The 18124-nt window shown below is 46.5% G+C and overlaps 1 protein-coding gene across 1 annotated transcript in view; it reads right to left on the reverse strand.

Annotated features, from left to right (window-relative positions):
- Window positions 1-2922: 2922 nt before the first annotated feature.
- Window positions 2923-18124, reverse strand: part of CFAP44 (cilia and flagella associated protein 44) — a gene marked incomplete at its 5' end in the record, with an annotated part of 48875 nt that continues 33673 nt past the window's right edge. Inside the window, 7 exons of the mRNA XM_040421720.1 lie at window positions 2923-3111; window positions 7455-7589; window positions 9177-9337; window positions 9428-9629; window positions 11652-11768; window positions 12007-12137; window positions 12383-12493. Coding sequence (XP_040277654.1) covers window positions 2923-3111; window positions 7455-7589; window positions 9177-9337; window positions 9428-9629; window positions 11652-11768; window positions 12007-12137; window positions 12383-12493 — 1046 coding nt within the window. The remainder of the gene's footprint in view (window positions 3112-7454; window positions 7590-9176; window positions 9338-9427; window positions 9630-11651; window positions 11769-12006; window positions 12138-12382; window positions 12494-18124) is intronic.

The raw sequence follows: 18124 nt of genomic DNA on the forward strand, positions 1-18124 counted from the left end.
GACTTCTCTAGAGATCTGCAGAACATTTCTCCGTCCTCCCTATGTCCTTACACATACATAGTTATATATCCTGCAGATTATTACACCACTGACCTCTCTAGAGATCTGCAGAACATTGCTCTGTCTTCTCTACCTCCTGACAGATACATAGTGATAGATCCTGCAGATTATTACACCACTGACCTCTCTAGAGAACTGCAGAACATTTCTCCGTCCTCCCTATGTCCTTACACATACATAGTTATATATCCTGCAGATTATTACACCACTGACCTCTCTAGAGATCTGCAGAACATTGCTCTGTCTTCTCTACCTCCTGACAGATACATAGTGATATATCCTACAGATTATTACACCTCTGACCTCTCTAGAGATGTGCAGAACATTGCTCTGTCCTCTCCACCTCCTGACAGATACATAGTGATAGATCCTGCAGATTATTACACCTCTGACCTCTCTAGAGATCTGCAGAACATCGCTCTGTCCTCTCTACCTCCTGACAGATACATAGTGATATATCCTGCAGATTATTACACCTCTGACCTCTCTAGAGATCTGCAGAACATCGCTCTGTCCTCTCTACCTCCTGACAGATACATAGTGATATATCCTGCAGATTATTACACCTCTGACCTCTCTAGAGATCTGTAGAACATTGCTCTGTCCTCTCTGCCTCCTGACAGATACATAGTGATAGATCCTGCAGATTATTACACCTCTGACCTTTCTAGAGATCTGCAGAACATTGCTCTGTCCTCTCTACCTCCTGACAGATACATAGTGATATATCCTGCAGATTATTACACCACTGACCTCTCTAGAGATCTGCAGAACATTGCTCTGTCCTCTCTACCTCTTGACAGATAAATAGTGATATATCCTGCAGATTATTACTTGGTTGGTTATCTGCAGAACATTGCTCTGTCCTCTCTACCTCCTGACATACATAGTGATATATCCTGCAGATTATTACACCTCTGACCTCTCTAGAGATCTGCAGAACATTGCTATGTCCTCTCTACCTCCTTACAGATACATAGTGATATATCCTGCAGATTATTACACCTCTGACCTCTCTAGAGATCTGCAGAACATTGCTCTGTCCTCTCTACCTCCTTACAGGTGCATAGTGATATATCCTGCAGATTATTACACCACTGACTTTTCTAGAGATCTGCAGAACATTGCACTGTCCTCTCTACCTCCTTACAGGTGCATAGTGATATATCCTGCAGATTATTACACCTCTGGCCTCTCTAGAGATCTGCAGAACATCGCTCTGTCCTCACTACCTATTGACAGATAGATAGTGAGATATCCTGCAGATTATTACGTGGTTGCCTCTCTTAAGATCTGCAGCACATCGCTCTGTTGTTAGATTCCTCCTCCGGCCGGCACATCGCTCCTCTCCTCTAATGATGTGGCCATAACCTGGTCAGAGCACTCGTCCTCCTCACCGCAGTAACCTCAACCACAGCGCAAATTACCCACTCGCCCCACGTCCCACCATTGAAGCCTCCACTACAGAAATGCTCTGTTCTCCGGGCAGCGGATCTCCTGCGCGCAGAGCCCCCTACCTGCCGGCAGCAGAAGCCGTCCTCGTCACCAGGAAATCATCACCCAGCTTTCCCAGACTCCGGAATGACAAGTCTGTGCAGCAGCATGGGAGTGGGGATGAATCACTGGGCAGAGGTGTGATTCAGGAACCTAGGAGAACCAGGCGACAACCAATATGGCCGCCATTACCGCTCCCCCCCCCACTCGGCTTTCCCGGGCCCCTGAATGCGAAATCTGCAAAGGTATAAAGCAATATATGGAGCTTGTCCAGACTGAGTCTGCCATAAAAAAGAGCTGCAACTTTCTAACATACAAATCATTTTCAAGATCTCTGCTTGCCCTGAATGAATGGGAACATTCTTGCATTTACAGCCAGGGACTGAGAACCTATCCAGACCCAGTACTTTTCACAGCTGGGGGTTCAGTACAATGTATCCAGTCTAGACAATCCCCTTGGGCTTTAGACTGATACATTTTACCTGCACTGATACATTGGAACAAACTATCAGAAGCAGCACCAATCTATCTCTGGCGATGTTCCATAGACGTGCGCAGCCACGCAGGATCAGTGGTCCCACCGGCCAGACCACCACAATGGGGCCTATGTGGCACCCGGTCTCATCCCTATGGGGCACCCACATATCCATATATCAGTATATCCCTCAAAAAATGAGAATTATGGTAAATTGCTTAGTAGACAATGTAAAAAAAATGAACATAAACGTATTGGATTGTTTTTCACACGGTGACTCTATGGGTGACGGACGGGACTGTCTGGCATCTGTTTAAGGGCGCCTTCACATGGCGCAGATTTTGTTGCAGAAAATCGGTTTCTATTCGTCTGAACGAGGTCACTTCGGATCTATTCAAGCTCCATTCAGATGATTCAGACATTTTCTGCCACAAAATCTGCTGTGAGTGAATACGCCCTAATATATATACTTCCCGGAGTATACGTTAGACGCAGGCCATAGGACCGCGCCGCTGCAGAAAGGCTGGGGCGCCACCTGCTGTCTGACAGGCAGAATGACAGGTTGCACTAAATTCTCACCAACCGCGCATTTACAGCGATATCAGGACATCCGATCCCAATTAAAACCACAGATTTTTTTTATTAAATCCCTTTGCCGCCACGGCGCATATAGAAGTTCTTGGTGGTGAAAGGGTTAAAGCAGCTCCAAACCAAAGTTTCCCTTTCATTTTTGAGAGGGGGGGGTGCGCAACCCAAACATTTCCCTATGAGGAAAACAGCCACGACTTCTGATCGTTAATCCTGCGATCTGACCAGGAACCCACCGGACAGGACCTGAGTTTTCGGAGCACGTTCAGACATAAGGTGCAGACAGGTAGGTGCAGGCATCATGGTCAGACCAGGGCGCCTGCGCTGTGGGCAGCGGGTGAGTGCGCAGGAGGCAGAATGCTCCCTCCTTTCCTGCTGAGCAGTACAATCTCCTCTTTCAGGCTCTCAATCTCTTCGACTTGCATCTCGGCCAGCCCGAGGAGCTTCTGCCTCTCCTGGATGTCGGCTTTCCGCGGACCCTGGAATTCTTCGCCCTGAGCAGTGACATTAGAGAGTCCGATTTTAGGAGACATGATCATAACATAGCGGCGTAGAAGGTGCAAAGGTAGTCGATGCACCCAGGCCCTGGGACATGAGGGGGGGCCAAAGGCCACCAGTATTAGCCCCTTCTCGGAACCTTACATACAGTTGCAAGAAAAAGTATGTGAACCCTTTGGAATGATCTGGATTTCTGCACAAATTGGTCATAAAATGTGATCTGATCTTCATCTAAGTCACAACAATAGACAATCACAGTCTGCTTAACTAACAACACACAAAGAATTAAATGTTACCATGTTTTTATTGAACACACCATGTAAACATTCACAGTGCAGGTGGAAAAAGTATGTGAACCCCTAGACTATTGACATCTCCAAGAGCTAATTGGAGTGAGGTGTCAGCCAACTGGAGTCCAATCAATGAGATCAGATTGGAGGTGTTGGTTACAGCTGCCCTGCCCTATAAAAAACACACACCAGTTCTGGGTTTGCTTTTCACAAGAAGCATTGCCTGATGTGAATGATGCCTCACACAAAAGAGCTTTCAGAAGACCTACGATTAAGGCCTCATGCACACGAACGTTTTTTTTTACGGTCCGCAAAACAGGGTTCCGTTGGTCCGTGATCCGTGACCGTTTTTTCGTCCGTGGGTCTTCCTTGATTTTTGGAGGATCCACGTACATGAAAAAACAGTCGTTTTGGTGTCCGCCTGGCCGTGCGAAACCAAACGGATCCGTCCTGAATTACAATGCAAGTCAATGGGGACGGATCCGTTTGACGTTGACACAATATGGTGCAATTGCAAACGGATCCGTCCCCATTGACTTTCAATGTAAAGTCAGGAGTCCCTTTTATACCATCGGATCAGAGTTTTCTCCAATCCAATGGTATATTTTAACTTGAAGCGTCCCCATCACCATGGGAACGCCTCTATGTTAGAATATACTGTCGGTTATGAGTTAGATCGTGAAACTCAAATCCGACAGTATATTCTAACACAGAAGCGTTCCCATGGTGATGGGGACGCTTCAGGTTAGAATATACTGAGAACTGTGTACATGACTGCCCCCTGCTGCCAGGCAGCAGGGGGCAGACCCCCCCCCTGTTTTTAACTCATTGGTGGCCAGTGCGGCCGGCCCCCCCTCCCCCCCTGTAGTTAACTCTTTGTTGTCCAGTGCGGCCGGCCCCCCTCCCTCCCCTGTAGTTAACTCATTGGTGGCCAGTGGGCCCCCCCTCGCTCCCCTGTAGTTAACTCGTTGGTGGCCAGTGGGCCCTCCCCCCTCCTAATTAAAATCTCCCCCCCTATCATTGGTGGCAGCGGAGAGTACCGATCGGAGTCCCAGTTTAATTGCTGGGGCTCCGATCGGTAACCATGGCAACCAGGACGCTACTGCAGTCCCGGTTGCCATGGTTACTTAGCAATTTGTAGAAGCATTATACTTACCTGCGAGGCTGCGATGTCTGCTTCCGGCCGGGCGCTCCTCCTACTGGTAAGTGACAGGTCTGTGCGGTGCATTGCTTAATGATCTGTCACTTACCAGTAGGAGGAGCTCCCGGCCGGACACAGACAGCGCAGTCTCGCAGGTAAGTATAATGCTTCTACAAATTGCTAAGTAACCATGGCAACCGGGACTGCAGTAGCGTCCTGGTTGCCATGGTTACCGATCGGAGCCCCAGCGATTAAACTGGGACTCCGATCGGTACTCTCCGCTGCCACCAATGATAGGGGGGGAGATTTTAATTAGGAGGGGGAGGGAGGGGGGAGGGCCCACTGGCCACCAACGAGTTAACTACAGGGGAGGGGGGGCCGGCCGCACTGGACAACAAAGAGTTAACTACAGGGGAGGGAGGGGGGGCTGGCCGGACTGGACAATAAAGAGTTAACTACAGGGGAGGGAGGGGGGCCCACTGGCCATCAATGAGTTAACTACAGGGGAGGGGGGGCCGGCCGCACTGGACAACAAAGAGTTAACTACAGGGGAGGGAGGGGGGCCCACTGGCCATCAATGAGTTAACTACAGGGGAGGGGGGGGTGGCCGCACTGGCCACCAATGTGCTAACTACAGGGCGGGGGGGGGGCCTGCCCCCTGCTGCCTGGCAGCACCTGCCAGGCAGCAGGGGGCAGTCATGTACACAGTTCTCAGTATATTCTAACTAGAAGCGTCCCCATCACTATGGGAACGCCTCTGTGTTAGAATATACTGTCGGATTTGAGTTTTCACGAAGTGAAAACTCATCTCTGAAAAAGCTTTTATGCAGACGGATCTTCGGATCCGTCTGTATAAAAAGTAACCTACGGCCACGGATCACGGACGCGGATGCCAATCTTGTGTGCATCCGTGTTCTTTCACGGACCCATTGACTTGAATGGGTCCGTGAACCGTTGTCCGTCAAAAAAATAGGACAGGTCATATTTTTTTGACGGACAGGAAACACGGATCACGGATGCGGCTGCAAAACGGTGCATTTTCCGATTTTTCCACGGACCCATTGAAAGTCAATGGGTCCACGAAAAAAAAGGGAAAACTGCACAACGGCCACGAATGCACACAACGGTCGTGTGCATGAGGCCTAAGAATTGTTGACTTGCATAAAGCTGGAAAGGATTATAAAAGTATCTCCAAAAGCCTTGCTGTTCATCAGTCCACGGTAAGACAAATTGTCTATAAATGGAGAAAGTTCAGCACTGCTGCTACTCTCCCTAGGAGTGGCCGTCCTGTAAAGATGATTGCAAGAGCACAGCGCAGACTGCTCAATGAGGTGAAGAAGAATCCTAGAGTGTCAGCTAAAGACTTACAAAAGTCTCTGGCATATGCTAACATCCCTGTTAGTGAATCTACGATACGTAAAACACTAAACAAGAATGTATTTCATGGGAGGACACCACAGATGAAGCCACTGCTGTCCAAAAAAAACATTGCTGCACGTTTACAGTTTGCACAAGAGCACCTGGATGTTCCACAGCAGTACTGGCAAAATATTCTGTGGACAGATGAAACCAAAGTTGAGTTGTTTGGAAGAAACACACAACACTATGTGTGGAGAAATAGAGGCACAGCACACCAACATCAAAACCTCATCCCAACTGTGAAGTATGGTGGTGGGGGCATCATGGTTTGGGGCTGCTTTGCTGCGTCAGGGCCTGGACGGATTGCTATCATCGAAGGAAAAATAAATTCCCAAGTTTATCAAGACATTTTGCAGGAGAACTTAAGGCCATCTGTCCACCAGCTGAAGCTCAACAGAAGATGGGTGTTGCAACAGGACAATGACCCAAAGCATAGAAGTAAATCAACAACAGAATGGCTTAAAGGGAGTCTGTCGGCACATTTACCCCTTTTTAACAGTTCCCATAGCGCTGTAGCCGCAACACAGATGATTAAAACGGTACCTTTGAATGCTTTTGTGAACTTGTAAAACTGCCAAAAAACGAACTTTGACGCATATGTTAATGAGGGCTCGCAAGTGCCCAGGGGCGGCGTCCACCGCGTTGGTGCCCAGGCAGCTCTGCCTCTTCGGCTCTTATCCCCGCCCAGCCTCTTCCTCTGCCCGCCCATCTGTTTTCTCTCCCCCTCAGCGAGATCCCGCGCCTGCGTGCTGACTTCCTTGGCCGGGGCATGCGCACTGCGATGCCCATTGCTGGTACGGGATCGCAGTAGCTTATGCGCATGCGCCGGCTAACGGCGCAAAAACTGCAGAAAGGAGGCGGTCAATCGGCGCAGGAGAAGAGGAGGAAAGCTGAGCGAGCAGCTGTCACTGCAGACACAGAGAGCCAAGAGAGGTAAATTTATCTGTATGATCCGTTAGCCGGCGCATGCGCATAAGCTACTGCGATGCCGCGCCAGCAATGGGCATCGCAGTGTGCATGCCCCGGCCAAGGAAGTCAGCGCGCAGGCGCGGGATCTCACCAGACATCCCAAGAATATTGCTGAACTGAAACAGTTCTGTAAAGAGGAATGGTGAAGAATTACTCCTGACCGTTGTGCACGTCTGATCTGCAACTACAGGAAACGTTTGGTTGAAGTTATTGCTGCCAAAGGAGGTTCAACCAGTTATTAAATCCAAGGGTTCACATACTTTCTCCACCTGCACTGTAAATGTGTACATGGTGTGTTCAATAAAAACATGGCAACATTTAACTCTTTGTGTGTTATTCGTTTAAGCAGACGGTGATTGTCTATTGTTGTGACTTAGATGAAGATCAGATCACATTTTATGACCAATTTGTACAGAAATCCATATCATTCACATACTGTTTCTGTGCACACAGAGATTAGGGGAGTCTTCAGTTTGGGCAGGAGGAGAACCCAGAGGAGAAGGAGAGCTTTGGTTCTTACCACCACAGTTTGCCGGGCGTCCAGTTTGGCCTCTATGGTCTTCTTCTCCGTCAGCAGCTCGTTCAGCCTCTCCATCTTCTTCGTCTGCTCCCGTGTGATTTCCATCAGGCCTCGTTTGGTCTCCATGACTTGGATCTGAGCAGAAGAACACGGTGAGAAGATTCGCTGTGATATAGGAATTCATAACTTTCTGTGTGTACAATGCACCGCTGTGCTTCCGTATTTCAGTGTATTGTGACTCTACCATTAACCCATTACACCCAGAGGTAGAGCGCTAACGTGGCAGGTCTCGGGGCCTTGAGTAGGCCAGGACATTCCTGAGTCTAACCACTCAGGTGCCGCAGTTGCTATTGACTGTGGCATCTGAAGAGTTAGAGTTAAGTGGCTCGGAGTTATCAGTTGTGTTCCGCACCATACATTCCTCGTACACTTGTGGCGTGCATAGATACATCAAGGTGAACAAAGGGGTTAAATTAGGAAAAATTAGGAATTTGTCTCTAGTAACGACCTGACATTTAACCCCTTAAAGGGGTTCTTCAGGAATTAAAAAAATGAAAATACTAAAATATAATTTTATAATATATATATTCACCAATACCTTTCATTACTTAGGAGAAATAAAATGGCCGCCGTCCTATTACTACACACAAAACCTGTCCTAATCACACAGCAGGACAAGTTACTTCACCACGATGAGCCATAGTGCTGCCTCCTCCTCCTCTCTGCTTGTCAGGAATAATGATCCTGAATACAGGTGAATCTCTGTGGGAATGTAGATGATGAGGAGACATGAGAGGAGGATGGGGGTAATGAGAAGCAGCACATGTTTACAGTCTCCATTACCACAGTCTGTCCTGTGCGTCCTCTCTGTACTTCATGTCTCCTCATGAACTAAATTCCCCAGAGATTCAGCTAAAGTTCTTCTCATCTGCATTCAGGATCCTAATCCCTGACAAGTAGAGAGGAGGATGAGGCAGCTCTTTAGCTCAGTGTTGTAAAGTAACTTGTCCTCATGTGTGATCAGGACAGGTTTTGTGTGAACTAATGGGACGGCGGCCATTTTGTTTCCCCTGATTATTGCTCCACAGACAAAACGAGCCATTATAACTAATAAAAGGTATTTGAGAATAAATTTATAATAAAGTAATATTTAAGTATTTTCATTTTCTTAATTCCCGGAGAACCCCTTTAAGGACACAGTATTCTTTATTTTTATCTCTGCATTTCCAAAGCTAAAACGTTTCAATTTTTCGGTCAATGTAGCCATACGAGAGCTTGTCTTTTTGCAGGCGTTGACGTCTTTGTTGGCACCATTTTGGGGTACGTACTTGTTTTTAACTACTTTTTGTGCCTATTCTTATTTGCAAGGTGAGATTTAAAAAGATACAATGTCGACACGGTTTTTAGATAGTTTTGGTGTTCACTAGCTCCTATCTTGGTTGTATGTTACTGCTGACATCTGCTCCTGATGGTATGGGTCCATGTCACCCCCACGCCAAACAAATGTTGGCACTGCGAGGGAACTACCACCTGCGGTGTGGTGCATCATCAGGAATGAGACAATCAGTATTTAATATCTCTCTCCTCTTCCTGTGCTGAGATCTGATCCCTTGACCCAAAGACTGAGACTGGGTCCACACTAGATCTCTGTGACCACACCAAACGTGAGGGAAATCAGAAGAGGACAGGCTCGGGGCAGTGCAGCCTTGGGCTCGTCCTCACCTCCCACTGAGCGATCTCGCGGTCCATCTCCTCTTGCCTCTGTGCGGACTTCATCTTCAGCTCCTCCAGGCTGGTGTTCACAGACAGGGTCTGCAGAGCCTCCAGGTCGACCAGTCGGCCGAACTTCATCATCATCTGCTGGCGACACTTCTCCTCCAGACCTGGTGTAAAGTCACACCATATTATGCTCATATAAAACATAAGTCTGACCAGTCGGGGAAGCCCAAGGTGGCGGCTCGCTGGTTACTCACTCTGTATCTTGGCCTCCATCTCTTTCCTTTCTCGGATGAGTTGCTTGTGCTGCTCCTTGGCCTTTTTATACAGTTCTCGCTGCTCCACCTTCTCCATCTGTAGCTCCCTGATCCGATGCTGCAGACTCTCCAGGGAATTGTTGGTGAAGACGAGGGCCTGAGATAAGTCACTGGGAATCTCTCCATTAATGATGTAATCAACCTGCAGAAGGTAAATCACTGCTCACCCCAAATATATACTGTAGGTACAATCCACAGAGCACATATAGATTTACATAGGACACAGAGGCGGTGTGCAAGGAATACTATAGTGTCCAGCTGGTACGTGTAGTGCAGTGTCCAGCAGGTATGTGTGGTGTGGCGGTATCCAGAAAGTATATGTAGTGTCCAGCAGGTAAGTGTAGTGAGCTGTCCAGAGGGTACATGTAGTGTCCAACAGGTACGTGTAGTGTCCAGCAGGTACGTGTAGTGTCGTGTCCATTAGGTAAGTATAATGTCCAGCAGGTAAGTACAGTGTAGTGTCCAGCAGGTACGTGTAGTGTAGTGTCCATCAGGTAGGTGTAGTGCAGTGTCCAGCAGGTACGTGTAGTGTTCAGCCGGTACGTGTAGTGTAGGGTCCATCAGGTAAGTATAATGTCTAGCAGGTAAGTACTGTGTAGTGTCCAGCCGGTACGTGTAGTGTAGTGTCCAGCAGGTAAGTATAATGTCTAGCAGGTAAGTACTGTGTAGTGTCCAGCAGGTACGTGTAGTGTCCAGCAGGTACATGTAGTGTCCAGCAGGTACATGGAGTGTCCAGCAGGTACGTGTAGTGTGCAGCAGGTACGTGTAGTGTCCAGCAGGTACGTGTAGTGTCCAGCAGGTACGTGTAGTGTCCAGCAGGTAAGTATAGTGTCCAGCAGGTACGTGTAGTGTAGTGTCCAGCAGGTACATGTAGTGTCCAGCAGGTACGCGTAGTGTCCAGCAGGTACGCGTAGTGTAGTGTCCAGCAGGTACGTATAGTGTAGTGTCCGGCAGGTACGTGTAGTGTAGTGTCCGGCAGGTACGTGTAGTGTAGAGTCCGGAAGGTACGTGTAGTGCCCAGCAGGTACATGTAGTGCCCAGCAGGTAAATATAGTCTAGTGTCCAGCAGGTATGTGTAGTGTCGTGTCCAGCAGGTACGTGTAATATCCAGCAGGTGAGTGTGGGGTCCAGAAGGTGTGTGTAGTGTCCGGCAGGTACATGTACTGTCCAGCAGGTACGTGTAATGTCCAGCAGGTACGTGTAATGTCCAGCAGGTGAGTGTGGGGTCCGGCAGGTACGTGTACTGTCCAGCAGGTGTGTGTGGTGTCCGGCAGGTACGTGTACTGTCCAGCAGGTACGTGTAGTGTCCAGCAGGTGTGTGTAGTGTCCGACAGGTACGTGTACTGTCCAGCAGGTACGTGTAGTGTCCAGCAGGTGTGTGTAGTGTCCGACAGGTACGTGTACTGTCCAGCAGGTACGTGTAATGTCCAGCAGGTGAGTGTGGGGTCCGGCAGGTACGTGTACTGTCCAGCAGGTGTGTGTGGTGTCCGGCAGGTACGTGTACTGTCCAGCAGGTACGTGTACTGTCCAGCAGGTACGTGTAGTGTCCAGCAGGTGTGTGTAGTGTCCGGCAGGTACGTGTAGTGTCCAGCAGGTGTGTGTGGTGTCCAGCAGGTACGTGTACTGTCCAGCAGGTACGTGTACTGTCCAGCAGGTACGTGTACTGTCCAGCAGGTGTGTGTGGTGTCCAGCAGGTACGTGTACTGTCCAGCAGGTACGTGTGGTGTCCAGCAGGTGTGTGTGGTGTCCAGCAGGTACGTGTACTGTCCAGCAGGTACGTGTAGTGTCCAGCAGGTGCGTGTAGTGTCCGGCAGGTACGTGTACTGTCCAGCAGGTGTGTGTGGTGTCCGGCAGGTACGTGTACTGTCCAGCAGGTACGTGTACTGTCCAGCAGGTACGTGTAGTGTCCAGCAGGTACGTGTAGTGTCCAGCAGGTACGTGTACTGTCCAGCAGGTACGTGTACTGTCCAGCAGGTACATGGAGTGTCCAGCAGGTACGTGTAGTGTCCAGCAGGTACGTGTAGTGTCCAGCAGGTACGTGTAGTGTCCAGCAGGTACGTGTACTGTCCAGCAGGTACGTGTACTGTCCAGCAGGTACGTGTAGTGTCCAGCAGGTACGTGTACTGTCCAGCAGGTGTGTGTGGTGTCAATCTCTGTACATTACCTGGTGGAGCTTCAGAGGTACCACCACGTACAGCTGATTGAGCTTCTGCTGCTTCTCGCGCTGGAACGCTTCTAGTTCGGCCTCCGCTGTCTTCAGGTTCACTTCCACTATCTTAACCTGCCAGATGTAAAATCCATCACAGAAGGTCACTTCTTCCATCAGAACCAATGGCGCATTACATCAGACGAAACCTAATTATCTTGTACTGATCAAGAGTTCCATCATATCTTATCCTCAACTCACACCCAGAGCTGCAGCAAAACTGCTGGATGCTATTTGGAGTAAGTGTTCAGTAGTATCACCGTGCCCTCACAGAAAACAACAGGCCAACATCAGAAAACCTCCAAGGAGTCACCTTCTTGGCTAGCGCGTCAGATTCCTTCTTCAGGTTGTCCACCACCTTCTTCTCTTCCACCAGCGCCTCCTCAATGTCCAGTCTCTTCTCTCTCAGTTGCAGGACGTTGTCAAACAATTCGGGGTCACAGTCTGCGAGGGAATGAAAAAAAGGTGACAACCTTACCAGGTCCCACTGGATGATGTAGATCTCTGGTTGTCACCCAATGCTTGTCTGGGCTGTGGCTCATGGTGACAACTCACACGGGAGACTAGTTGTCACCACAGTGTCATCTCTAACCAATTTTCATTGGTTAGAGATGACAATTTTCTATGGAGTTTCATTCCAGGTATTGAACTCCTTGAAATGGTAAATGTACAAATCAGACAATACTCACTGTTCGGGCAAACAGAATCATCGAAAACACCTTCTTCAGACTCTGACTCCTCATCGTCACTTTCATATGTGGACTCCTCATCTGTATCTTCATCGCTGTCCTCATCTTCCTCTGGAAAATAAATAATGCTGAAATCCCGATCATGATCATTCCAGAAATACCATAAACCACCCTAAACCACCAGGGATACTAATCTGACCCTTAACTTACCCTAGACCACCAGTGATACTAATCTGATCCTTAACTTACCCTAGACCACCAGGGATACTAATCTGATCCTTAACTTATCCTAGACCACCAGGGATACTAATCTGACCCTTAACTTATCCTAGACCACCAGGGATACTAATCTGATCCTTAACTTACCCTAGACCACCAGGGATACTAATCTGACCCTTAACTTACCCTAGACCACCAGGGATACTAATCTGACCCTTAACTTATCCTAGACCACCAGGGATACTAATCTGACCCTTAACTTACCCTAGACCACCAGTGATACTAATCTGATCCTTAACTTACCCTAGACCACCAGGGATACTAATCTGACCCTTAACTTATCCTAGACCACCAGGGATACTAATCTGACCCTTAACTTACCCTAGACCACCAGTGATACTAATCTGATCCTTAACTTACCCTAGACCACCAGGGATACTAATGTGATCCTTAACTTACCCTAGACCACCAGGGATACTAATCTGATCCTTAACTTACCCTAGACCACCAGTGATACTAATCTGATCCTTAACTTACCCTAGACCACCAGGGATACTAATCTGATCCTTAACTTACCCTAGACCACCAGGGATACTAATCTGATCCTTAACTTACCCTAGACCACCAGGGATACTAATGTGATCTTTAACTTACCCTAGACCACCAGGGATACTAATCTGATCCTTAACTTACCCTAGACCACCAGGGATAATAATCTGACCCTTAACTTACCCTAGACCACCAGTGAAACTAATCTGATCCTTAACTTACCCTAGACCACCAGGGATACTAATCTGATCCTTAACTTACCCTAGACCACCAGGGATAATAATCTGACCCTTAACTTACCCTAGACCACCAGTGAAACTAATCTGATCCTTAACTTACCCTAGACCACCAGGGATACTAATCTGATCCTTAACTTACCCTAGACCACCAAGAATACTAATCTGATCCTTAACTTACCCTAGACCACCAAGGATACTAATCCAATCCTTAACTTACGCTAGACCACCAGGGATACTGCCTGTCTGTCGGACGCTTTCTTATTTGTGTCATCACGATGCTACCACCGTTATTGGCATCCAGACTTTTGGACACCACCAACGGCCTACCTATCTAGCCATGAACGAGCATGCAAGTATTACCGGCGGAAACTATCTGATACCACTTAACATTGTATATTGATGAGTGATATCCTTGATGTGGATCGGTAGTTATTATTGAGCTGATTAAACAGCTAATACTGTTATGCCATAGATGTCAGATTTATCTGTATCTTACATCTGATATGCATTTAAGGCATCATTTTTGGCCTGGTACAAACAAATAGGCATAGTCCTACTATAATAGACTGAGGACTATATACCTAAATATATGTTTTGGTATATCCCAGTCTGGCCATAGCCTGAAGCACGAGACACGTGAATGATTCTAGGTTTCTTCTATCAGTACTTAGATCATCTCCATTCATTTAATATCTCCTGCTACACTAACTGACTTGATCACCTTATTAAATTGATTGATCAGCGTTCTCTAGCTATTGGCCTATTTTATCATATGTTCCAATATTTCTCTGATTATCTTCAAAGAGAAAAATAGAAAAATAAAATAAATTTATATATGTATAGTAATATTTGTAATTCTCTATGGTGATAGGTACTCCTTGTCAAATATGTCCCCTGATGAGCCTGACACCAACCAGGCGAAACGCGTAGGTACGGTATTGGACATTTGACTTTTCTAATTCTATATTATTTTTCTTATATATCACATTTGTTATTAGGTTGTTGTCTGTCACTAATTTGGGGTATTTATATACATTTATTATTTTTCTTGTGTAGATTAGCCCAGGCATTCCTATAGGGTCCCTCGTTATATAGGTATCTACCCCGTGATAGGGGAAACCAGGGACACTAGGAGGCACGAGAAACGGGATCGCCCCTATCGGGGCGGCTATTCCGTATTTAGGCAGGGCTGCTTCATTAGGGCCAGAATTAGGGCTACTGCCCCCAATAGGTTTCACTAACATCTACTAACCAGATTGCAAATATCGTGCCAGGTAACACCAATCTGACCCTAGATTTTGATTTTCTTTTTCTTATTATTAATTATCTATAAATTATAAGGGTGTATTGACCTTTTTATACATAAATATTAAAAGTTATATTTTAGAATGATGGTATTGCTGTGAATTCGCTAGACCACCAGGGATACTAATCCAATCCTTAATTTACCCTAGACCACCAGGGATACTAATCTGATCCTTAACTTACCCTAGACCACCAGGGATATTAATCTGATTCTTAACTTACCCTAGACCACCAGGGATACTAATCTGATCCTTAAGAGGGTTTTCTGAGATTACTGATTGTAGAGGTCCAACATCCAGGACCCCTGTCAATCAGTTGTTTGAGAAGGCAGCGGTGCTCACAGTAGCGTCGCAGCCTTCTCGCAGTTTAGCCCAGGCCATGCGATGTCACATTCATCAGTCACATGGCCTAGGCCAGTGATGGCTAACCTCTGGCACTCCAGCTATGGCAAAACTATGACTCCCAGCAGGGCCGGCCCTGACTCCCAGCATGTTCCATTCATTTCCATGGAGTTCTGAGAAGAGCCAAGCAGGGGTGCATCTTGGGAGTGGTAGTTTTACCAGAGCTGGAGTGCCGGAGGATAGCCATCACAGGCCTAGGGGCAGCTCAGCCCCACTGAAGGCCAGTATACGATGTACAATGTGCTTGGTGAGCACAGGGAAGGCCGTGGCACTACTGTGAGCACCAGTGCCATCTTAAACAGCTATAGGGGGGTCCCGGGTGTCAGACCCCCACTGATCAGACACTGATGACTTATCCAGAGAATAGCTCATCAGTAAAAATATCTCAGAAAACCCCTTTTAACTTACCCTAGACCACCAGGGATATTAAACTGAATCCTGAAATCACTCTAGATATAAAACCAAATCTTCAACTCACTTTAGCCCACCAGTAACTCCTTAACTTACCCAAGACCACCAACGACAGTAAGCTAAATCCTTTACTCACCCTAGACCACCAGGGATATTAAACTGATTCCTTCAAGTGTAACTGTCGTTTTGGTTTATTTTTTTTGTAAGGATAAAGGTGTTATCTAGCTCTAACAGCATTGCTCCGCGGTGTCTGTCTTCAGTCTCTGTGTAACATACAGAGGATCCCAGCCTCGTTACTGCCTCAGTCCCACACTACGTACATGTGCCTCAATTATCACTGCCCGTCACCCTGGTTACACACGGGCGTCTTCAGACCGACGACAGACTCTCCTCGGCTTCGCGCAGTTACAGCTCTGCTAAGAAGACTCTTTATACTGAAATGTGAGTTACACTTTAACCCAATCTAGACCACCAGGGATATTAAACTGAATACAGAACTCACCCTAGACCACCAGGAACATAAAGCTACAGTGAAGGAGTGTGGACCCGTGTGTGGGGCCACCCTGCATTCATTTATATAAGAAGGGCCGAAAATAGCCGATCGTCGTGCTTGGTTATTTTTTCGGAAGTCCCATAGAAATGAATAAGAAGCGCGCCACGGAAGGGCAGCCACTGTTCTGTCCACTTCTGTAGGGCTGACGGAAATAGCCAAGACACATAGAAATGTATGGAGCGGCCGCGCATGTGGGGTCTGCTCCCCCTCACTTTGTGGGCTCCATATTAGATATATGTCACTAATGTCTAAGATGGGCCGACCCCTTTAAATTCACTGTATGACAACATTATTCATGAGTACTCTATGGTGGTATTAGCTATGTGTACAGTATGACAGTAGTACTGAATGGTGGTATTAGCTATGTGTACAGTATGACAGTAGTACTGAATGGTGGTATTAGCTATGTGTACAGTATGACAGTAGTACTGAATGGTGGTATTAGCTATGTGTACAGTATGATAGTAGTACTGAATGGTGGTATTAGCTATGTGTATAGTATGATAGTAGTACTCTATGGTGGTATTAGCTATGTGTACAGTATGAGAGTAGTACTGAATGGTGGTATTAGCTATGTGTACAGTATGATAGTAGTACTGCATGGTGGTATTAGCTATGTGTACAGTATGATAGTGGTACTGAATGGTGGTATTAGCTATGTGTACAGTATGAGAGTAGTACTGAATGGTGGTATTAGCTATGTGCACAGTATGACAGTAGTACTGAATGGTTGTATTAGCTATGTGTACAGTATGAGAGTGGTACTGAATGGTGGTATTAGCTATGTGTACAGTATGATAGTAGTACTGAATGGTTGTATTAGCTATGTGTACAGTATGATAGTAGTACTGAATGGTGGTATTAGCTATGTGTACAGTATGATAGTGGTACTGAATGGTGGTATTAGCTATGTGTACAGTATGATAGTGGTACTGAATGGTGGTATTAGCTATGTGTACAGTATGAGAGTAGTACTGAATGGTGGTATTAGCTATGTGTACAGTATGATAGTGGTACTGAATGGTGGTATTAGCTATGTGTACAGTATGATAGTGGTACTGAATGGTGGTATTAGCTATGTGTACAGTATGATAGTAGTACTGAATGGTGGTATTAGCTATGTGTACAGTATGATAGTAGTACTGCATGGTGGTATTAGCTATGTGTACAGTATGATAGTGGTACTGAATGGTGGTATTAGCTATGTGTACAGTATGAGAGTAGTACTGAATGGTGGTATTAGCTATGTGTACAGTATGACAGTAGTACTGAATGGTGGTATTAGCTATGTGTACAGTATGATAGTAGTACTGAATGGTTGTATTAGCTATGTGTACAGTATGAGAGTGGTACTGAATGGTGGTATTAGCTATGTGTACAGTATGATAGTAGTACTGAATGGTTGTATTAGCTATGTGTACAGTATGAGAGTAGTACTGAATGGTGGTATTAGCTATGTGTACAGTATGATAGTAGTACTGAATGGTGGTATTAGCTATGTGTACAGTATGACAGTAGTACTGAATGGTGGTATTAGCTATGTGTACAGTATGATAGTAGTACTGAATGGTGGTATTAGCTATGTGTACAGTATGATAGTAGTACTGCATGGTGGTATTAGCTATGTGTACAGTATGAAAGTAGAACTGAATGGTGGTATTAGCTATGTGTACAGTATGATGGTGGTATTAGCTATGTGTACAGTATGATAGTGGTACTGAATGGTGGTATTAGCTATGTGTACAGTATGAGAGTAGTACTGAATGGTGGTATTAGCTATGTGTACAGTATGACAGTAGTACTGAATGGTTGTATTAGCTATGTGTACAGTATGATAGTAGTACTGAATGGTGGTATTAGCTATGTGTACAGTATGATAGTAGTACTGAATGGTGGCAATAGTTATGTGTACAGTATGATAGTAGTACTGAATGGTGGTATTAGCTATGTGTACAGTATGATAGTAGTACTGCATGGTGGTATTAGCTATGTGTACAGTATGATAGTGGTACTGAATGGTGGTATTAGCTATGTGTACAGTATGAGAGTAGTACTGAATGGTGGT

Source organism: Bufo bufo, chromosome 3 (assembly GCF_905171765.1).
Source record: "Bufo bufo chromosome 3, aBufBuf1.1, whole genome shotgun sequence".
Taxonomy (NCBI): domain Eukaryota; kingdom Metazoa; phylum Chordata; class Amphibia; order Anura; family Bufonidae; genus Bufo; species Bufo bufo.